General features: G+C 36.4%; 1 protein-coding gene across 4 annotated transcripts in view; it reads right to left on the reverse strand.

Annotated features, from left to right (window-relative positions):
* Positions 1-24,805, reverse strand: part of ARHGAP15 (Rho GTPase activating protein 15) — a 326,436-nt gene that overhangs the window by 99,171 nt on the left and 202,460 nt on the right. For all 4 annotated transcript variants that reach the window (XM_074828524.1, XM_074828523.1, XM_074828525.1 and 1 more), the window contains one exon: positions 7,540-7,617. In XM_074828524.1, the coding sequence (XP_074684625.1) occupies positions 7,540-7,617 (78 nt within the window). The remainder of the gene's footprint in view (positions 1-7,539; positions 7,618-24,805) is intronic.

Here is a 24,805-nt window from a genome sequence, read left to right on the forward strand (position 1 = left end):
TAGAGCTACAGATTGGGCAACTAAGACTTATAATTCTGATAATCTTTCTCTTTTTTCCTTCACAATAAAAACAAAAGTTATGTTGGAAAAATATTAATATTCTAGCTCTATCATACCTTTTTTGTATACAAGGCACATTATTTACAAAATAATTCAAAGTATTTGTCACAAAAATGTTTCCATTAGATTTCATACCTGACATATTTACAAATCACTGTTTGGGGTACTATAATTCCCCCTCCTCCCCTCTGGAAAGAGAAGGGTAAGATATGGAAAACCCACCTTCTTTTGAATAAAAAAAATAAGTTCTGTATCTTAAAATAGACATTCAGAGAGAAAAGGAAAGAACCCACATCAGTAACGTACACATATTGATTCACCAAATACTGTAGGTTCAATTAAAGTATTCTGTTGTCAGAGTTTTAAAGCTTGGAAAAAAAAAAAAAATTCTTGGCTACAGCTTGGCATATGCAGGTCTTAACCCAGAAACAAGCTGTTTTATAATTATTTCTGAAAATTGCTTCAGTCCATTTTATTTTCTGTGCTTGCCTGGGAAGTGTGAAAAAGAAAGAAAAAACTATTTTTGACTCAAGGCTTTCAAGACATTTTGGTTCTCAGCTAGCACGTAACCCAGTTTGAGCCTGATATTTCCAACGTGAACTTTGGGCCGCTCTTACTGGTTTCTCAGTGAGACTGGTTACATGAATAACTGCTGGCAGAAGTGAGGAAGGCTTTGCTGTCTGGGCCATGCTTGATCACACAGAGAATGTCACCAAGCCTGGAAGGTGGCTCTAAGGTTAGACTCCAACCAAGACACATTCACATGTTTCTAAGCATACTCACATATGCCTGAAAAATACAATCAATAGCATCCTAAAATGTCTAAAAATGTATGAGAAGGCAGGATACAATGGGAAATCTCACTAATGCATATGTACAAGAAATTAAGGCCCCACAAACAAAAAAGAAAGTGGTTTCAAGAGAGAGCCAATGCCTCTTTCCCCCCCGCCCCCCTTTTTCCAGTGATCCCTGGTGCAATATTAAAATAAAGATCACAACAATCCTGTTGGACCTTCATGTTTGTAGCTCCTCTCTAGAAGTTGGCAGCTGATGGAGGACCTGCTCTCCTCTGCCCACAGAGCCTTTGTTAACAGCAGGACCAAAGCTGCTGGCTGCCTTTGAAATAGATATATTGGGTCAATGGAAAGATTCAGGTATTTCTGAATGGGGAATTTTGTTGGTTTGATTTTTTTTTTCTTTTTCCTTTTCTCTTATTTTAAAGAAATAAAACTGAAAAGGAGCTGTTACTTCCCCCCCCCACCCCTTCTTTTTTTCCCCTCAGTTCCCTCCTCCCTTTTCTCCCCTTTCTTTTTTTTTTTTTCCTGCTAAATGCTTTCTTCAAAACCACCCAGCCCATTTGTGTTGACCTGGCAGCTCCTTTTCAAAGGCAGCTTTAGTCTTGTGTCAGCTCCACGGGCTCTGCCTGCCGAGGCAGAGTCAGCCGGGAAACCACTCTGGTTCCTGATAGCTAAGTCTCAGACATATGGTCCCAGCAAGCTCATTTAATCAGTAATATCAAAAAAAACCAAAACACCAAAACCCAAGATTTCTTCCTCTTTTCTCATAGTTCATTGATAAAGAACATGCCAGTACACTTGAAGAATCCTGCTGGTTAAAGGTATCATCCTTAGCTGCTCATATGGTCTGGGCTCTTACTTGTCAATTAGATTAATCCAAGCCATTTTAGAACAATAAATATAAGTACAGATGGAATATAAACATATTGAAGATTACTGGTTTTGACGGCTGTTGTTTATTAAACCAAATATAATGTTTCAATGAGGATTTTGTTGATATTTCAAATAGAAAGGAAAGAAAAAAAAAAGAAACAAAACCAAAAAATCAACAAACTACCACACCACAACCTCCAAAACAGCTCATGGTAATAAAAAGGCAATGATTTTACTTAAAATGCCACCTATAAGCTACCTTTAGAGAAGGGATATGGCACCTATAAACTCAAAACACTAGGTATGTTGAAATCCATAAAATTTCCAATTACTGCTTCAGAATTTATTGTGCACATATGGAAAATAATACTTGTAAAAGAGAAAGGGGTTTGTGCCTGGTGCTGTCAATACTGTGAAGGATGGGGTGATTATAAAGCAAATTAACAATACTTTTAAATGTGCATTCACTTATCTTTCCAATTAAATCCTTGTTAAACAACTGCACAGACAGTAATGGTGCTTCTGCAAAGCACTGATCAAGACAGTTTTATTGTAATTTTTACTCTGTAACAATTAATCAAGTAGGCATTTTCTTTATTATTAAATTATTTAGTTAATAAATATTCGCAATCAGTTCACATATTTGTGGTTTAAATTTTACTTCTAATTTTTCTTAAGCTGAATTATATTCCAGTATACTCTCATAGAAGAAACAACGGAAATATTTTAATTCTTTCTGCCAGAGTGTTTTTTGTTAACTCCAGGTAATGTCAGGGTAAGATTAAATTCACTTTTTTCCCCAATGTAGATGCCAGTTTGGATATCTTTGGCTGTCCTTTTCCATGTTCCATAAGAAATGTACCTCTCTACAATAGTGTATTATTTAGCCTCTGTAAAATTAATATTTTTACCCCCCCTTTGGTACATAAGTATGGTAACAAAGCCGTAAAACACAGTAATTGACCTTTGGACGGTACCCAGTGTTTCACTGTTAACGCACAAGGTATTCCAAATGAAATAATGGGATGCAAAGGTCATCTGTACAGCAAATACCAAGCATTTTGCAAACAAAGCATTGGATATAAAGACAATTAGGAACTCTCTTGTATTATGTATGAACCAACACTTACTGAATGAACCAATAAGTATTGAAATTTGTATTTCTATGGTTAGTTTCCCTGAACATATATGCATTAGGATAGAATCCTAGTGTTTCAGCAATGTGTTATGAACCCTTTATAGCTCAATTTTTTTCAGTTAATTTAGTACTCATGAAAATTGCTTGTTTGACAGTTGTAGAAATTGAATGCCTTTCCAGCTAGCCAGCAGAATAACATGGGAGGCATAAAGGAGAAAGCTTCTGCCACCTCACCCAGGTATCTCTAGTCTTCAAGCACAAGGGCAGTTGAAGATTGCCAGGACAGACATGAGCGAGTAGGACAGGGAAACTGTAGGGTTTAGCACAAAGAAGGTCCTTACCCCATTGTATCAAGGTGTGTATCAACACGATAGTTTCAACCAGAGCGGAGAGTGCACCACAAATTCACACTCTTACTTACAAACTAACACCCTTACAGGTGAAGAGTCTTCCCTTTTTCTGTTTGTCTTTCTCATGCACTTTTTGCCTGCCTGTTGACAGTTTGTTTTAATCAGGTCAGAAGCTTCTTGAAAAGCATCTCCCACCTGTCACACTTTCATATATAGTGGTGCCTTAATGGCCCTGATCAGCTCCACCTGTGACTCCCCCACCCCACCCATTGGCCCGGAGCCCATTTCAGCTCCACCCTGGGACTTTGGGCCAAAACAATTGATCTTTTCAGTAACATCCTCATACCCTGAAACTGCCAGCACACTTTACATGGCTTACCAGACCCATTTTCAGTACCTTATCCCTTCTTTTACAGGTGTGAATTAAAAGAATATCCTTATAAATATGTAAAAATGCTTTAACTTACTAGACCTTGCTTAAAATCAGCAAAAGCCCTCCAGATTTTTCATAAAATCCCTAAAGAATTGCTAAGTACCAATTTTTTTGTTTTTTTGTTTTTTTAAGATCGCAACTATTAGACCTAACCAGTAATACGGAAAGCATAAGAGGAATGGACATCTCTGTCTAATGTCTCTGGCTATTATAGAAGCCTTTACCATAGGTTCTCATCTAGAAATATTAAATGACTGGTAGTTTAGTTTCTAAAACAAAAATTCTTTCAGTGCTTGTAGACTAAGAAAAGTATGAATTTCCTGATGTCAGTTTGGTCCAAACAACTTCTACTGCCTTGATTCAGTGATTTGAAAAATGATGACTTAGAGTTTCGAAAGTGCTGAGAGATGTTATAGCCTGGTCCTCTTATGATCAACTGATCTTTTCAGTTCTTAATGGGAAAATAAATCATAGATAAAAGATAATCCTGTTGCACAGAACTAAAAAAGGTGTGATATCAATAGACTTTTATAGAAAAAGAAAACTCTGTGAAAGGGATAAAGTAAATAAGGTAGTTCGTTCTGCTGATGCTCATGTTGGCAAGGTAAAAGCCCTCTTCAGGAGCTGCTTACCTCAAGAAATGAGAATTAAACACAAAGTATATTCAGAGAATTAAAAAAGCTACAAAGCATGTTTTTTTATTGTAAACCCATCTCCAAAAATCTAGAATCTCAAAGGTGTTTTTAGATTTTTACTGTTCTTCTTTAATGATAAAGCTGTCAACTATTAGTTTGTTTTCCTCTCATATTCGCCAGTTCTCTCTTATTTCATTTTTGATGCTGCAGATGACATTAACAGTATAAGAAAAGGAGCCAAATAAAGCTTTGCTATATTCTAATTAATGATTATTATAATAAAAAATACTTCAATATGGCAGCCAGACTACAGTGTCTTCTCTGATCTTTAATTTTCAATGTGATACATATTACTTATAGTCTGTAAATGTAGGTGTAACACAATGGCAAAGCACACAGGGAGAAAGAGCCCATTAAGTATTTGGCCTGTATAAGAACTGATTGCACAGTCAATCTCTGCAATGTAAATAGGCTTTTTCAGAACATTTGTTTGCATTTATAATTAAATTAAACTTTAACTAAAATTAAAAAAAAATCTCCATGGGAAAATCATATATATAAATACTGCTTTCCCACTGTTAACTACAGAAAAATGAAGGTACAGGGATTGAGCCAAGGAGGTCACAATAATTATTGAGTGTGAGTGAAAGTGGTGCATGGAGAGTGCATGGTTAAACATCATCCCATTGCAGAGCTTTAGAGGACTGGTAAATAAGCAGGTTGGGAGTCACTTTTGTGACTTCATGAAACAGTCTGAAACTGCTGCTGTCCTCAGCATCTAATTGACCAGGGATATTTGGCTCCTGGGGACATCAGGCTCTCGGGGCATTGGGTGAAGACCACTATTGATCTGAGCACACATTAAATAAATCCTGTTCCCCCCATCTCCCCATGGTGTTTTTCACACCTACACTGTGACTCAATGGGCTGTTTCCTTCTTGCAGGTTCCTACCTAGCACAGAGAAAGGGTGTTCTTTAAACAATAGAAACATTAGTCTGCTATTTTAAAGCCATTCTTTGTGTCTGTGTTACTTCTTGAATGTTCTGATTAAAAATTACTGGATTATTCTTTGGGGACTGAAATGTTAGATTCTCCCATTTCCCCTCACATGGTGTTGGTGTCACCCCTGAGCACTGCAAAGTGACATTAGGGTTTACAGAAGATGAACTTTGACATTTCTGCATGCATTTACCTGAGGAAAGGCTAAGTACAGACCTGGCTAGATATTATTATAGTTGTGATTTTAAAGGATGTGTAAGGGAGGGCTCGGATGGATAATATCACTTCACATTGAAAATTTATTTTGTTATGATATAAAATGCATGAGTGCCCTAGTTGTATCAATAAAGACAAGAAACACCAAGAGGCACTAGTTTTCTTTGAATTTTCTTTGGTTGCTCAATAGGCAGATTTCTTGCACATGCCATAAGTAGCCAGTGTCAGAGTGGCTTTAATGTACTATTAACTTCATTTTTATATATTAATTTTTCACAGTAGTATAAACCAGAAGAAGAAGGTGCCTGGTACCTCTGTGCTGCAAAAAACCAGCTTAGACTTCTGTCTAGCTTTACAGTATCAGCCCATCTGTTTTAGGTGAAAACTTGAGCAGTAATGTTAACCTCAAGTACGTTAACCTTTGGATGCCATGAGACATGATAGACAGGACCATTATTTTTATGGCACATTTTTTCCTGAGCTAAGATCCCAGGCAGTAAAGAAGGATAGAAAATCCCGGTTTTGCCTCTCTGTCTCCAAACAAAATACAGTGTACAGTTGTTGAAAACCAAGGCAGAATACATTATCGACACACAAATACCCAACAACTATAAATCTAAGGGAACCCAAGTAATGAGTCAAAACCATGAGGCTGATGGTTTATTCAGTCTCACTGAATTTACTGGCATAAATACTGATTCCTCATAAACCAGAGTTCACCCTCTAGTTTCAGCTGAAGACAAGACTGATCTGGAGCAGTTGAGGAGGTGACAAACATCTACTGCTTCCCTGAAACCTTCCCTAGAGATGTAAATGGAGGCTTGAAGGTGGGAATATTTTTATGTCTCTCACATCTCTCAATTTCATGAGAACTTTTGAGTCAAAAGTCTTAGTTTATGTATAGAACAAAACTAATCGAAGAAGTTCTTCTCCAACAGCTATCATCTCCAAGAAACCACATACAATACACAATATTTAGCAGTTCTACTAGTGGTCTCCAGGTAACTAAAAAAGTTAATAAAAAGTAGGAGAAAATGTTGCAGTAGTTTCACATTTATACTTCATTAATTCAAAAGTGTATAAAGCTTTTAATGGAATTTAGGATTTGAGATTTTTCTTAATTTCTGAGAAGCTTAATTTTATTTTCTCATTAAGTAGTATCAGGAGCTTCACTATCATCATTGATATTTGTTAAGCTATTTAATATGTGGATATTTAGTCTTTGCCAAGAGTAGTAAACTGTTTGGAGAGGAGAATGTATTTGTCATTTATCCTACTTAGCTATCAATATCAGCTTTCACACCTGTAACAGTATCTATTGATCAATGTTAGATTCATTTAGGCCACATCTGTGAAAAATATTTTTTTTGGTAGTTGTGGAAATATGTTCATTATATGTGGAGTCTATGGAAAGATGTTCAGTAAATATGTACAGGTTGGTTCTAATTCTGGTTCTTAGTTCCCCAAAATATTCATCTTTTCTCTTCTCATTTCCTGGGGTCAAATCTTTGTTTTTCAAAATCAGTGGTAAATCTTCCACTGACTTTGACAGAGTTAGTACTATACTTTTAGTATTTGCTTTTCTGTTCCTTTCAGCACCTTTTTCTCTTTTGCTAGTCTCCTTTGGATCCCTGTACTACTTTTGGTTTTGTTTAACTTTCAACATCCAAACATTCTGCTATTTTTCCTTTTAATCTTTTTTTTCCTCTGTACTTTGATTCTTTGGTTTCTACATATGCTTTGTTTTTTGCCACCTTATTTCATGTATCCATTTCCTTCTTTTTTCTTTTCTTTAGTTGGTTTGTTTGTTTGTTTCTCATCTCCTGTTTAACTACTATTTTCCTCTGCTTACTCTGCTCTTTTTTCTCCCTCCTAGCTGACATTTCCCTCTGTGCAATATCCTACCTTCTCTTTCCTCTCTTTTCCAAAACACGGCTCATCATTCTATGCCACTAATGTATAGCAGATTCTGAAATACTGTCATCTGAGACAGTTAAGTACTAAACAAAACATTACCAGGGTGGAGGAATCACTTACCCTGATTGACAACAAATCGTAACTTCTGTATTGTTGCCAGATTGCCGCTAACTCTGTATATTCCATCAACATCTAGACCTGAAAGAGAAACACATATTTCATTTTAGATCATATAAGTATTTTTCTTTGTATGTCTGTCAGGAAGCCAGAAGCGTCCTAACAAGTATGAAGAGCAGTGTAGTGAACGACTGAAAAATAATCCACCTGACAACAAGTGAAGTGCCTCCTGCCTGATTAAAACAACAATGAAAAATAAAAGTGGTAGATTAACTTAAGTGAATACAAAACACCTAACTATAATTATCTTGTAATTCTGTCAGCAGAATATGGTTCTGCAAGGGTATTTGAGTGTGATGGGAAAGAAAGAGTGAATTAGCTCTTGTGCTCATAGAGAAGGGCTGTTTGGGATACACACGATGCTATGCTAATCCTGTTTAAATGTGGGGTATTTATATTAATAGTGATTCTCAGTCTGGGGCCTGGGTTTTTCAGATGTGAATTTCTGAGGCTGTGACCTTTCTGAAAATAAAGCGCTGAGGTGCCCACTCTGAAATCATGACGTGCGTGAGACTACACACAACTACTCTTTCACTACTATATTCTTCATAGCAGATCAGACAAGTTTGAAGATGAAATTAAATATCCCAAATAGCATATGCCCTGGAGTACATTTCTTCATTAATATAGGCCATTCTTTTCAAGGACAACCTGACAGTCTTGTTTCTCCCTGCATATCTACTCAAGGTTTATCTTCTAGGTGAAACTAGATGTCATACTTCCTTTTGTGACATATTATCTCCTACAGCAAGCTCTGCTGATATGACTGTTTAAAATAGCACTTCCAGCCCTGGTTGCATAGCTGCAGCATTTCAAAGCACATGGGAACTGCTCTCCTTTCCCGGGAGAATTAGCTATTGTGCGACAACGACCGAATCTGCATGCTTAAAAATTGAAAACACTAAACTATACGTTGTCGTTTCACGTTCAAAACTTGCAAGTACATAAGAAACCAAGAGAATCTGCACAAAACAGGGTTTTTTAAAACTACTCATCACTTGGAAGACAAGTTTTAATTAGCTTTTAGCAAGAAATTTCAGAGAAAGCCTTTCTCTAGGAAAACACTAATTTGTCAAAACCCAAAAACTTTCAGGAACTATTTCCTGACAATGTATTTAGGGGGATTTTTTTTTTTCCCCCCGACTTGGGGTGAGTGAAAAGGAAAAACTGAAACTATAGGGAAGAGTGAAAACAAGTCTAAAAGCTCAGAGGCACAGTTGCAATAACACTTAAATAAGAAGGAGCTGAGATCCAAGTCCTTATTTCAAAGATACTTGCATCATGTCTTGGCAGATGAGTGCCATAACCAGTGGACTCAACTGCTTGGAGGTATTCCTCATTCATCTTGAAACATTTTAAAAGATTTACTTTTCCTTTTGATGTAGACTGAAACCAACTAAAGTCTTTTGTTTGTTTGCATGTTTGTTTTCTCTCTCTACAAAATATAGTTCTGATTTTATGTCTATGCTGCTAAGAACATCCTGATTTGATTTACATGAAATAATCTATTTTAAAAATGAATAATAATTCCATATTATAAACTGGTTATCTAAGTCTTTTATTAGATAATTTTCTACCCTGCACCTGTGGGTGTCCTGCAACATAATACTGAGAGTGATGATTCATTTCAGGAAGATCCCCTTTGGTTACAGAGGGATAAAGAAAAAGTTTATTTAAGAGAAATCAAAAAGGATTTGGTAATCAAGAACACTTGGAAGTTATCCATCTACTGGATATATAACATATGAGCAAATGGAAATTACTAAAATGTTTAAGTAATGCAATTCTATCCAGAATCTGAAGAGTCTCATTCTGGTTTAGTAAGGGGAGAGAAAGAGAGCAAGAGTAATTCCTAGCATAGGAATGTGGTACTCTTGTGGTAAGGGATTAAGAATTGCATCATGTAAATTGAAGTCTAAACCAGAAAGAGGAAAAATCAAACAAACAAACAAACAAGACCCAAAACAGAATGTTAACTTTTGTTTGGGTCTAACTCAATTCAGTTCTTAACCTTTTTGGATATATGGAAGTGAAAGCAATACATGTCACTTTGGGTAAAATAGCTATGTCTCACATTAATAGCATCAATTTGGAACCTGCATAAATTATCCTGATCAAGTGAAAATAACAAACTATGTTGTAAATTGGTGGATATTACCTCTTGCAAAATGATCTGGAGTATACAAGTGCATTATTATTGTTGTAAATTTACTTTGGTCCAGAAATGCGGTCTGATTAGCATTTCATTTGGACACTGTACAATATGGCAGAGAGAAAAAAATAAAAAAAAAAAAAACAACACAGAAGAATATCAAGCCAATTATAGTGTTCACGTGCCATCAACTTTCTGCTCCAAGAACTTTGAAAGTTAAGCCAAACCAAACCAATGCAAATTGGTGGATTTGGACATCCTTTTCATGACCACATTATCTTAGCTGGATTGTTAACAACTTATTTTGGAAATCCAATTAGGCACAAAAGAGAAAAAGAGAGAAAGAGAGAGAAAGAGAAAGAAAGAGAAATATCTCTTTATAGTTCTAATATCCTGATTCTATGAACAATTTTCAAAGCAAATTCACTTTTAAGGGCACCTCTATCAAGAATAAAAACATCACTGCACTGCTGTCAGTGTTTCTTCACGGCAGGCTATAAATACTTAGGGAACAAGATGAAACAAAAGCCTTGCAGAGTTTCCTATCTGGTGCTGGCATTTAAGTATAGTGGCAAAGAACTTTTCAGAAAAAACATTCATTTTAATGAAATCTAACTCTTGCTCACTATAGGGTGACCTTCTTGTGTTTTGGAGTGGGGTTTTTCAGGGAAGAATCACTGGATTCTGCCCTAGAGGAGAACAAGAATTTTACTTGCTTTACATCCCAATCTTCAACTCTGCTTCTGTTTGTTTTAATGAGGAACCTGAGAACAGGATGAACCTTGTTAGGCTTAGACTAGAAATGATAGCAAAAAACATGATAATTCAGTATTTCCAATTCTAAATTTTGTAATGGTATAAGAAATGTAGGAAAAGGACTTATGCAAGAATACATCAGTTTAGCTGCCAAACTACTGGCAAATTTTAACTATTTTCATTTTTAAAAATTATACAGGTATTCCTGATGAGAAAGCTAAAAGGCAACTGAACTCAGGCTTGGTTGAGATTCATAAACAATAATGAATGTTCTAGTCACTCTGCATAACAGCACAGATGTTAGAAGAACACATATTTAAGAACATTTCTTGCAATCCTGCTTCTAGCCAAAATGGAAATAACCATGAATGCAGGTCAGTGTCAGCTCCAGTAGCAGTTTGAGGTGAAACCAAGTATTGCAGGGAAACATTAAAATCACGGGAAAAAATTAGAGCTTAGGTGATATATTTCTTCAAACATATGTTTTAAAATATCAGACTTTGATATTGGTTGAGTTAGTCCTTATGCTTTATGAACTGCCTTGAATGAAATATTCTCATTAATTCTTTTCTGTTGCATAGAAAAGAATTCTTCTGTGCACTCTCCCAAATGACATTGCATTCCTCCTAAACTTAATCTGTATTTGACAATATCTTCAGACTGAATATAAAAGGAAATTCTCTATGTGCAGGGGGAAGGGGAGTGGTGGTATACAGAAATTTCTCCCTCTGTTTTTTAACAAGATTTAGAATTTGAAACATACCATTTTAAATGGTACTAGGTAACTTCCTGCATAGAAACCCATGAAACTTCCACAATTAATGTATCCTGAAATAGGTGTGGTCCCCAGGCCTGGTAGGAGTTTTGTAAAAGAAACCATCGTGCTGGATTTAACAACAAAGTGAAGTACAAACTTGAAGAAAGGCATTCTTTAGTTAGTCCTTTCATTTAAAATCAGTTATGTTCAGGGCAAAAATATTGTATTTCAAAGGAGCCTATTATGCCTTCCCATAAACAGAAAGATCATACATTTTAAAACTAAAGTATCATTATGTAATCAAGCTGTTGTATTATAAACTATTTTGTGGGCTCAGATGCCCAGGGCTATCTTTACAAATATTTAAGAGGTCATTATCAGGGTATGTTCTCCCTAAAACTATAATTCTTTCCTCCTGTTTTCATATGCATCTCACTATAAATATCTGATATATAAACAATTTTTTAAAAGTTTACTAAGGGCACAAAAGCAAGGCATGAAGTCATTTAAAGATGCAGAAAGGGGTGAATGCAGCAAATACATTAACGGCAAGATAGTGTGTCAGATGAGAAAAACACCACAAACAATATGTAACAAAAATAAAGTTTCACAAAAGGGTGAATATCTGTATGCCAGTAGAAGGAAGATCATGAAGAGTAACAAAGAATAAACCTGACACATTAAAATTTGACATAAAAAATACTGTATCTGGATAGGGTTACAAAAGGTATCCGGAGTATCAGGTGAATGTGGGAGCAAAAGAAGTGGTTTTGTCTGATGTTATGGAAACCAGACGTGAAAATGATGAGAACGATGAAACAAATTTGAGTTACACCAGACAGACAAAAACATAGAGGCATTAACAGCAAAGAAGGGACACATGGATGTAAAGTGAAGCGTGGTGCAGATGAGATGTCAGCTGAAGATTCTTCAACCAGTAAACCTGGTTGATCAGGTTGATCAGCTTGGGTCAGCTGGGTTAAAACAAGCACCAGCTCCTTTTGAATGTAAGACTATCTGCATTCAGCAGGGTTTTCAGTGTTGCTGACATCTCTATCCTGCTTTTTAGTGTGGCGTTGGGTGGGGTTAGGCATGCCCTAAAGCTCCTGGACTGGGGCCGGAAGCTGACACTGGGATTTGCTGTGCTGGAAAAAAACTTCTCTTTTGATCATCAGAACTACCCACTTCTTGTACTCCTCCCTTCAAAGGATCACATTCATGAAGCTGAAAGCAACATCCCAGCTAACATCTGATATGAAAACAGGCCCCATCCCTAGTCCAGAGAAGGTACTTGGCTACTATGGAAGTGGGTGCCATACAAACATCATGTTAGACAGTTCTACCAGATAGACAAGGCTAACCAAACCTAGGAGACCAAGCAGTTCTTGATATTGGAAGTGAATCTGAAGGACAAAGAGATAATCACTGTTGTAAAAAAAACCATTTTTCACTTATTGGTGCTCATGATATACATGTATCTCTCACTTGCAAATAAAATATAGAGAAATACTTGGAAATGACTAAGGCTGGAAATAGTGGCAGATATTGTAAAAGCAGTAAGAGGGATGCACTTGGAGACTGGCTAGACTGACCTCAGTCCCAGACAGTCTACTTAAATAATTAATTCAGGACTCTATGAACAAATAATTCATAGCAAAATATAATTAATCTCAACCAGCATGGTTTCATGGAAATCAGGGCCTTGTCTAGCAAACTTGTTGCATTTTTTGATAGGATTGGATTTTTGACAGGTCTGGTTGATAAAGGCAATGGTATTGAAATAGTATGTTTGGCTTTCCATGAGGCTTTTGACTTAGTACCACATGACATTTTGATTAAAGCACTTGCATTTTATGGAATTAACAGGGCATATATTACATGGATTAAAAACTGGCTCAATGACAGACCTCAAAATGTGGTAGTTAATGGGAGATATCAGTTAACAAGGTCATAACCGGCAGAGCTCTCAGGAGTGGAGCGCTCAGTCCAGTGCCATCTAATACCTTTATCAGAGATGTGGACAATGAGAAAAAAAATCTCTGTTGGCAAAGTAAGCAGATGACACAAAGATCAGGGAGATATTAAATGATTATAAGGACAGGTAAAGTTACAGAAGGTCTGAATTGCTACCTTAAATGGTCACAGTCTGGTAAAATAAGTTTTTATATGGAGAAACACAGGGTACATCCAACAGTCTGGATGTAGATTGCAAAGGGCTTGAGGTTTATTTTAAATAATTAGCTGAACATGATCTCAGTTCAGTGCTATAGCAAAAAGGACTAATGTGATCCTCTGAATTATAGAAAGAGGAGTATCAAAGAGAAGCAGGGAGGAGATTGCACCTCTTCATGAGCTACAAATAGGATGTCCAATGGAGCACTGTACTGGATATCAAAGCAAATGAAATGAAACATAAAGTATATGCTTCATTGCTTTGTACTGAAGAGAGGATGGAGAGATGTCCTCTCCATTGGTACTTTTCACATGATTTGCAGGTACTGAGGACTGATGACCAGCACTGCCCAGCTGCAGGACCTGTGACAGACAAGCCCGAATTCAAGGTATCATGATCAAGATTTTCTTTATTCTATTATTAGTACAAATCCAACACTGCATTGGAATTTAGTAAAGGCAGAGATAGTGGGGGGAAGAAAGGAGAGGAGAAATTGTACTAGTTCTTAACAAGCTAAGAAATGACTCTATAGGAGGTGTCTGACATGAGGTTTGGTAAATCTCTTTAGGAAATTAGCTAACAAGAAATAATTCTATGTTTGACTGCAATAATATCAAGAAGATGAGGGGCATTCCTACATAAAAAGAGAATCTCATTTTTTCTTGCAGTAATAACTTCAAGATGCAATGAAAGGAGAAAAGCTTGACTAAGATCTCATTGTTTTCAAGACCCTGTAGAAACTGTTTAATGGAAGCAATTACAACACTGAATATGAGCATTACATACTGAGAATAAGTAACAAGTGAATATGATGGATGATATACTTTATTCTGTTTCATATCACTTGATGGTAGAATTTCCACTTAGATATTTATATACAAATAAATAAGGATAGCAACAGTACAAAGCAAGTGCAATTTAAACTAGCACACAGTTCACTGCTATGCACGGCTGCTGTTTAATGCCTAAATCAAGCTTGCTATGCCTTCGTCTTCTTCTCTATTGTGTTGTACTGTCTTTGACATTCAAGAAGTTTATGGTTTAAAAGCCTCAGGACCAACAAGACTTGCTCAGAAGGCTCCCTGTAACAAGAAACAAAACTAAACTTTGAAGTTGTTTTTTTTGAATGAAACCATCGAACATGCAGCGTGTTCACTGTAATTTTGCTGTTACCTCCAATATATACTTTTGCCGTTCTGATAGTCCCACTTCTTGCAGCTAAACACAGTGACCTCATTGCTTTCCACTGTATTTTCTTTTAAACATTGGCTGGGATGATTGAGATTCAGGAATGTGGGAAAATGGATTCCCAAGCCACGTCCATCCCCTTTAATTCTGAGCTGTAATTTTTGGCTTGGCTTGAATCACAGTCATCACATTTCAGTCTGAATCTCTCTGTAAAGTGATCTTTCTTAAACATTTCTTTCACTCATCATGGGATCAGAAACAAAGCTATTCTAGTCTTTCAGCGAAACACTTACAAACGTCTTTTTACAGCGACTCACAAGAGCTGAATTTCCTTTAAAAATGTTTGAAAAAGAGGAGGTTTTCATTGCCTGATTGTCCTCTTTGTGAATCTTGTCATCTGTATGCCATGAGCTACAGCTATTTTAATCTGTTTTTGTTTGCAATCCATTTGGTGTCCGCCCAAGAAAATGCAGGTGATTCTAATTAACTTACTGCTGAAGATGTGGAAAAATCTCAATTGTGCTACAGAGAATTATACACTTAAAACCTTCCCTCTATTATTTATAACGGCTTATTAATGAAAATGATTACATGAATACATTTACCACCTGATTCATCTTTGTTCACTTTTTAAATCAACAAGGTTTATGCTAAAGGGGAAAAATTCCTACCAAATACAGACCTCAAGTACACACATCAGCTCGCTGATTTAAATGGAATGGCAGCTTAAAAGGAAATAATGTTGTCTTCCTTTATGTAACACAGCATAATATCTGAAATTACCAAATGTTTGGATATAGCCATTCTCTCTCTATAACACATTAGTATTTATTTTGTGAATGTTTATTTCTTTTTTGTTTGCTTGTTTGTTTTCTTTTTTTAATACCTCCTCCACCACTCCTATTTGCTCTCATTTGCTGCAGTCACTGCTTCTCATGTATGGACTAGTTCGTCCATTCTGACTAATGCTTAATTTATCTGAAATAAAAGAGGATTTCTATGGTTCTCTGCTACTTTATCAAGTATACTTTTCCTCCTGCTTGACCAAAAGGTCTTGCAGGAGTATTAGGAATTTTCAAAAGCTGATATAATCAGCTTTATGCCTCCAGAAATGTGCAGCTTCCAACTGTTACCTGTCTGGCATTGTGGCCGCATGACACTATAGTGACTGAAAGAAGGGAATTTCAGGTAGAGAGATTTGAGTCATGTGTAGGAAAATCAATAAATGCTAAATACTAATACTGAGTATTTTCTGCTAGGTACAGCTACCAACAGGCAGTTCACCACCTTCCATCAGTTACCATTTCTATTATTCTGTGCCACGCAATATATGCTGTGATAGTCTAATTTGAATGTGATGACAATGTGGATAATGCAGTTTATTTTTGGGAGGATGAAAGCCTGAATAAAGGTTATCATTTTAGGAGAAGCTGACGATGGAAAAACTCATCCACTGTGTGACATGATCAGAACAGCTGGGGATGTAATGTGGAGAGTGGGGGAGAAGAGAGCCAAGGTATTTTGTATGTTCAAGAAATATATACAACATTGCCATTTCTTATATCCCAGCTGTGCCTGTTAACTTCTGGAAACATGTAGAGCTCAGCAATAAAGCATACTTGACTGATATTTACTGCAATGTGCATTATAAGACATTTTCTGTCACACATTACGTTCTGAAAGAGTTAAGTAACATGAAAAAACAGGCTCAAGATTATATCTGTCATGGATGAAAATACTACATTTATGCCTCATTGTAATCCATTCATTGGTTTATGGACCCTGAGCCCTCCAGGGAGTGTCACAACTCCACATGATACTGCTGAGAGCTGTATTTTGCTTTTGGATTTCTGATTTAGCTGAAAGAAGTTTAAAAACACATGTAGCCTGACAAGTCCCTATTGGCTATACAACTGAGGAGGGTCAAGAGCGTAAACTATTCCAGCAAAAGCCAGCTGTAACTTATGCTCACTAAACTGGCTGAAGATCTGCCTGTTACAGACAGTAGCATACAAGAAATTTATGCATTTTTCTAAATCCTCCCACTTTGGTTAAAATGTGCTTCATTTGGGGATCCATCATCACCAACATCATGCCTGTGTTTTTTGAGCAACATCAGAACACTAAGGGAAATTGCACTTTGGGGGGTCTGACTCTCCTCTTAGGACTATATAGGACTTTCAGTCAGGTCCACTGACATCAGTAGGAACTGGTTAAAAGCTAAGGGACAGATATAATTCTCCAAACATCTCTTACTCCCAATGCTGATTTTAAAGAGAATTTAGTGCACAGTAGGGACAAAGCTTTTCCCGTCTTTCACAATAGCGAGAGATTAAATTAGACCTCAGTAATGTCACCTCCCCATCCTGACTAGTACTGCTGCTTATTGGACTTTTAACTGTTGGAAGCGGAAGAACTGTACATTTGGGCACACATAATCTTCAGCCAAAACGGGTAAGGAGTTTGCATTTTCTGGACTGTAGTGTCTTTGCTTGGCAAAGAGTTTTTTAATTTTTTTTAAGGAGAGTGACTGGGATAGGAAATTTAGGATGGAATAGGGATATTTAGGATGAAAATTGAAAGTCACAGGACTTCTTCTCCCATCATTCCTTGGCTTTTTAGAGATAGTTGAGGAGTCCAGATAGGCCCAATACTCTTCTCTATAACAGATCCATTTTTCACTTGACAGCCTGAAGCTATGCTCCGTTCAAACTTAAATATCTCAAGGTTATCTATCTTGTTTTCAGGAATGGGTCCTACCTAACTGTCTGGGGGCACTTCCTACAGCTGCTGTGCATTGCTGGGGAGTGAATGTGAACAGTTTAACTGTTATAGTTCAACAACAGTTAAAGAAATATCAGCAAGGCACTTGATAGGACTTGTTTTGTTGCATAACACAGAGGGCTGGATCTGTTTCTTACAGTTAAAAATTAGACCAGCTCAGTTCTGGATGTCTAACAGAAGGAATGTGCAGTACCCTGCTCTAAAAATGGAGTTCAGGCTCTCATGTGCAGTTGGTAACGGTCTTTGCTTATTCATATCATATTGTAGGCATCTATCTTTGTATTTGCTTTTTATCTTTAAGTGGGAGAAAACATTTAAAAATTAGATTCTTTAGTCTAAGGCACACTATCAGACACCTTTGGGTGTTACAGTCCATGCCTGTGTGGAAAACTCAGAGGCTCTCTTGGAAGATAAGTATACATAAGGCTATCTAACACCAACTTACTGAATTCTTAGCATTGCATATCTGTCTAACATACAAATGTGATAATACAAAGGTGTGTGTGTATATGTATATATATGTAGATAACTTTTACTTTAATAATATCTTTCCCAATGTACATTGCACACATTTAAAGACCCAATGATGATTAAAATCATAGGAATCCACTGCTTGTTCTTACACCTTCTTTTGTGTGATAAAAATAGTCTAAGTGAGCAAAGTTTTCTTGTTTTTGCAAAAGTCACATTTAGTGTTATGAAACAGTGACATTAAGCAGTACTATGTGAAAAATCGGAAACATTAATTTTGATATGACAAACACCTATCTTGCTTAGATATTTTTGCACTTTTTTTTTTGCCATCTTAGCTGCAGGACTCCGCAGTTGTATATATTATTTTTCCTGTCATTCCCACTACATTGACTGTCCCCAAACAGGTTCAGGTAACTTAAAAGCTTTTTTTCTGTCTCCATTTAATTTGGGCAAAATCTGAACCATCGCCAAAGCAACATTCAGCAGACAATGCAGTCAAGATATCTACAGAAACCATAAAAATCCTGAACTGGTTTATGAAGAGTGATAAGTACCAAAACTTAAGAGACTAGTACATACTTCATTACTTTGATAGAAGTAACTCCATAGTTTTCATTTTATGGTTTGACTCGCATACCATGGTATACTAGATTAAAATAGCACAAAAATTGTGTATGAATTGCTCAGGAACTCCTGAAAAAAGATTATTTAAGTATAGTCTGAAATGGAACAAATTGTTTTCTACTTTGAAATATGAAGAAAAAAAATCACAATGAAGTACAAATAATATAACTGAAACATTACTGAGACATGCAAGAAATACAGAAAAATTCTGACTCCTGATAAGAAAAAACCTAGTTGCTGCTATATAATACACCGGATATCTGTTAGCTGAATTTTGTGTTAAGTAAATCCAAAAATATGAGTATCATTTGATATTTTCATGCAAGATAATTATTTTTAAATTTGAAGCTATGGGAAGAATTTTGATTTGAATCATTGTCTTTGTATCTTAATGCTGACTGTGACATGGAATGATGTAAGGAAGGTAGAAATCCAATCTCATCCCTTTTACTAGGGTTCACACAGACCCTCTGGTATTTCTGAAGGCTTGGAAAGGCAAAGTTGGCATACAGTGTTTTCCATATCTAATTTCCTTCTTTGGTGAAAATTCCGGTAATGATTAATGACATTTACTATAGAGACATCCAAGACAGTTGCAAAGTTTCTAACACAAAATCTTCTGTAAGCTGTGTTCTTTGTGTTTTTAATGTATGACATATCAGAATACAAAAATGCAACTGAAATAGAGATAATGAAAGGAACCATTGTGAACAATTTCTAGTGTGAAAATTCAGATACTTTTTAAATATTATGTGACGACGGCTTGCAAAGTATCTAAAAAGATTGTCTTTGCTCAGTGATGGTAGAAGTGCTCCTGTGCGAAAAGCTCTGTCCCTGGATCAGTGCTATTTATGCCTGGAGAGTAACCACTGCTGTGAGGACAGCCCTGTAGGTCATAGATCAGGGCACTAAAACAAGCAGTTTGTGAGCTCCTCTGCTTTAGTGGTAACGTAGGAAAACCTGACTGCCAAAAGAGCACCCTTCCAGCATCTTCTACCTTCCTGTTTGGATTCAAGTCTGGCTTACAGTTTAGCTGGGCTGGAGAATTTGAATGATTTTGTTTTCAGTGGTTAGAGTAGATGCTCAGCTTGTTCAAAGTTAAGTTTATAGGTGAAGTGAAAGCAGTTTTCACTGGAAGAGGATGTGTCTTATCTTTCTACTAAGGTTTATTAAAAATATGTAACACCTGATAATTTAACACCAAATGAGTGCCTGCTAAATTTCTCCCTCTCTCTGTCTGTCTGTCTCACACACACACACACACATCTACACACAAACAGAGGAATGCTTCGCGACTGCCAAACTATGTGCCAAGATTTTGTTCACTTTAATCTCAATCATATGAGTTAGAGAACCATGAAACAAAGTTTCTACCAAGTATGCTGACAGATTTTTAGTTCTAGTGGCTCCACAGGGCATCACTACAAGTACACTAAGAAACTTTTCTTATTAAAGATTTCTGAGCTGATCCGTTTTCCATTTAAGTCAACATGAGCAGTATCACCATAAAGAACTCAACACTTGCTAACTGATACCATACACTCATCAAAATTATTTCATTCCTAAGTAAACAAAAAGTTGTGGTACCTCCAACACCATTGTGTGGTTACTGCTGGCACAGGAAAGCCATTTGGTGGCAGCTACTTTGGTATGTTATGTCACATAACACCATGTCAGTTCAGGACTGACAAATCTAAACATATGGTTTGAAATATTGGACGAAACTTTTCCTGGGAAGATGGGGGGAAGAGGTATGGAATAGCCTCTTCCTGTCTTTTGAGGTCTTTCTTATTTTCTGAAGACATCTCAGAGAAGATCCATCACCTCACCCTTGGTTTGGAGGGGTCCATGGTGATTTTTTAAGAGCCTCAATATTACCTGTAAATGGTCCATAATCTGGGCAACCAAATAAATTCTTGTTCTTTGTTTTTAAATCCTGAGAGAAAATCTGAATATTTACATTTCTGATCCAAACATGTAAAGTTTAAGACCCTGGTCCAACAAAACACTGAAACATTTCCTTAACTGTAAGGAAAACCAATGACTACAAAATAGATCTATTCAGGTCCTTAAAGAGAAATCTCCATTTTGGTGGACAGAGGCTGGTATCAGTAAAGCAGGAATTCTAGAAAGAAATAACCTATGTCCATTACAAAGTAGAATAAGCATGAGAAAGCAGATCCTAATAGCAATATCTGTTTCCTGAGAATTTCAATTATTTGGAATGCATCATCTCGGGCACCAAAAAGAGAGGTGCATGAAGGAATCATGAAGAGAACTGGATCAGGCTGTCTGGAGCTGCTCAGGATCCAAGTGATATGGTTGTGTTGTGTTATGAAACAAAATGGCCACATTTTGCTCTCATTTACATATATGTCATTCCTACCAAACCAGGGAGCATTGTTTTTCTGCGTGAAGACAAAAGGAAGTTGGTTTGCTATATAATTACATCCATGATCTGTGAGGATCCTGATTATAATAAAACAATCTGCTAAGAGAATATACAACTGAAGATCTTTAAGAGACTTGTTAATTCCTTAGGGGTTTATCATGCAGTAGCCAATTTAGGGACAATTCAGTTACTAGATTGCTAACAATATCGGTTTCATAAATTCAGGGAAGTAAAATGAGCTAAAAAAAAATCTTTTCTTAAAGAAGTGAAAGCCTTATTATAAAACCTCCTTTTTAAGCTGCCCTCGTACTTTGCCCTCTGCCTTGCTCCTGAAGCTTTCTGTTGCTACAATTTCTCTCACTTAGGTATCAATCCCATTAGACTGCTATATTATATGGTTAAAACATTGATGTAACACAAGCTGCTACAGCAAATAATTGAAGTAATAAAATACAACTGCAGTTATTTGCTCTCTTGAATTGCAGGCAGAAAAAAGGAGACAGGGTGTTTTAAACTGACCCCATAGTGTTGCATACAGACAGCAAAACTTTTTTAAATGTGTTTTATTGCTGTAAAACATTTTTGGAAAAATATAGTGTAGTTGTAGTAATATTTTTTTTTTTTTCCGCAGGAAAAGCAATTAGTCTACATTGTGGAATTATGCCTTCACAATTCTATTTTAAAACCATAACTTTATTTTTAAGCAACAGGGATGTTGAAAGAATCTGAAACTACAACTACCTCTTTTTTTCCCCTAAAGGAACTTAATGGACTTAACTTTTGTGTGTGTGTATGTGTGTGAACATCTCCTCTAGGCCAAGACTCATTTTGTCAAGTGTTAGCCCAAAGTGTTCTGTTAATGGCTGAACTGTAAAGTCTCACTAAATGGGGTTTGCAGTGGAAATACTGCCAGCTCCTTGTCTATGATGGCATGTGTACTGTACCAGGGCATAGTGCTTCACATTCTTGGTTTATTCAGGAAGAAAAGAGAGGATTTTTGTGCCTATCTTTTTTTCTTTTTCATGGCTAGGAGGCGGATACCCTCATGTGTGAGTTTCCCTGAATCTGACTCTGACCAGAGGGTATGTCAGGACCTTCATTTTCTCTTTGGCACGGACTAAGCAACAGAGACAGTCAGCTGGCTTTATATTTCTCTAGACTTTTTGTTTCAGCGTGTACAAATGTCAACTACTTGATTTACACAGTATATTAATATTATTTTAATATCTAGAAAATGTTGTTTGATTCTTTTTTATTTCATAGGTTAAGTGGTTTATTTTATTTATTAAGCCTATTGAAAAAGATTTTATGGAAAATTCTGAAGACAAAATGCCCTGTTTCTTTCTACATGTTCACTAATAGATATATTATACAATGCTAGAAAAAGGCAAAAGGCCAAACTCATCTCTGGTGTAATTCCAGTAAAAGCAATAAAATTACACAAGGCATGAATTTGGCCCAGGCATTGTAAATGTTACTCTGGTGCACACTGAGCGTCTGCTTGTTGTTACTGGCAAGGCTTAAAATACAAATCCCCCTTTTTTTCATAGAAATGGATACATTTCTCTGGAACAGATTAATCAATGAAACAGGTATCAGGTAGCTATGACAAAGATGGCAACTGGTTCAATGCCTGCCTTTTTTATGGCTTTTTCTTCTTCTAACTAGCTTACAGTCTCTGCTTTCAAATTTTTAAATATATATTTATTCTCTCTTTTGTGCATTGTCATTGCAAGGCTTTTATTCTTTTTTTTTTTTTTTTTCCTGCTGTTGTCTCCTTTTCTCTAATTTGTCTTGTATGCCCTTCCGTGATGTTTCCTGTTGACACTTCTTGATATTTTTTCTAACTCAGAATGTGGCTTTCTAGCAGACACAGAGGCCCCAGAGTGAATACCCTTCAGAGCCAATTCTGACTTGGACCTTGCACAACGCTATTAACTGGCTCTTACTCTAAGAAAGGTGGCTATAGCGGGATTGCCTGAGCCCAAAGACAGAAATGGTTCAGGAAAGCTTGCCAATATGTTTGCACTAAATTCAACCACTCTTAATTTCTACTCAAGAAAAGAATAATAAAAAAAGAATAAATCCCAAAACAATTTAAATCACAAACTTGTGAGGGCTTTTCTCAGAACTTTGTTGTTTTATATTGCATTCATCTGTACATTTAAGTTTATGCTTGTTGGCCACTTTAAAGTAAACATAGTTCAATGCCCTCAGAAACAGTTTTCTTCAGCACACTAGAATTCCCTGGAAAAAAGCTTTATCTGCTGAACTGCTGGATATTTTTGTGTGTGTGTAATTTTTTTTTCCTATCGGTTTGTTTTGTTTCTTTTTTTAAAAAAAAAAAAAATCAGTGCATATAAAAGTTGGGAGCAGAAGCCTCCTTGGAACAAGATAGAATCATAAAAGACTTCAGGAATCTCATCACAAGCTAAACAGTACAAATTGCACATTCTTCATGGAAGTATTAGCTTTTAGTGCGTGCCTGGATCCAAGCATAATAGATTATCCCAAAGTGGGAAAGAATGAACAGTACAAAATTAGCAGAACTGGGAGCTCAGATCATTTGGTGGAGCAATATGATCTCTGTACTTTCAGGGAACTGAATTCTAAAGCCACTGGAAACAGTATGTAAAATTATATCAAAGTAAGCAAGGAAGCATGTGTAGGCCTGTGAGAAGGAAAAAAAGGTTGGAAAATACCTTTCTAGAGGAAAATAAGTACTGAAAATCAGTGAATGAGCTTGTAGGAAACAAACTGCTGTTCATGAACAATTTCTTGCTTTGAGGATAGAAACATGCTAAAAGATACAACAGAGAGAAAACACAAATAAAATACATTTCAGTGGTTGTTCAGGGGCCAAGTGCTGTTGGAGAATAATCCTGCGCTCAGACAGAAATATAAAACTGCACAGATAGGTCGGTCTCCTGAGGTTTCCCTTCTTCTCAAGAAAACCTTGCCAGAACAAATCCTTTATGCCACCGGCTGATGGGTTTGGTCTAATCGTGCTGGGAAGTAGCCCAGGAACACTGAGCATTTAATGGAAGTTCCAAGATGGTGGTGAGCATACTCTGGCAAAACTACCCTGTACTTTCCAACTGCCTTCTTCAGGTCCTCAGGAATGGGAATGAATTATTTTTGCGAACCAAATACATTAAAAAAAAATTGCTTAGGCTAAATACACCCGGGGGGAGCAAGTCACTGAATGGAAATCTAATAATTTGGAGTATTACAATATGTATAGGGATATAAGCTGCTAGAGGTTGTATATAGTGGCTATTAAGACATACCTTGGCTGCACAGGCCTCATGTCTTTTGCCATCCTCACTGTGCTCCTATAATCTACTAACAACATCATACTGAAGATAGTGATCCCAGCATGGGAGTCATCAGCTTTCGGAGGTGTTTGGGATTTTTTTTTCAATTCTTATGCAGTGTTTTATTCCATTAGAAAATGAGATAGCACTAACTTCTTTAAAAACTAATTTTTTCCTGGCTATATAAATATATTCACAATACGTTATATTTTTAAAACTCATTTCCTCTTTGCCTAACTCCTTGAGATAACTGAACTCTCTTTTATGTAAACTTTCTACCAGAATACTGACTACCTTTTAAGCAGTATATGATTTAGAAGGTAATGAAATATCACTTTCTTTTTCTTTTTTTTTTTTTTTTTTTTATAAATAGGTTTTAAAGTGCTTTTAGCTGCACTTTAGCTTTCAGATTAAGAGATAAAACTGATGAAAGGGACACAACCTTCTGTCACAGGGCAGCATGGCATTTGGGAGGTGAGGTAGTTTAAAATATCATTTTTATCTTCATTTCTCTTCATTGAGATGACTGTATTTCTTTACTACATCCCATAAGGTACTTTATCTTTGCCCATAAAGACATTTTCTTCCTTAA

The sequence above is a fragment of the Strix aluco genome, chromosome 6 (assembly GCF_031877795.1).
Source record: "Strix aluco isolate bStrAlu1 chromosome 6, bStrAlu1.hap1, whole genome shotgun sequence".
NCBI classification, from domain to species: domain Eukaryota; kingdom Metazoa; phylum Chordata; class Aves; order Strigiformes; family Strigidae; genus Strix; species Strix aluco.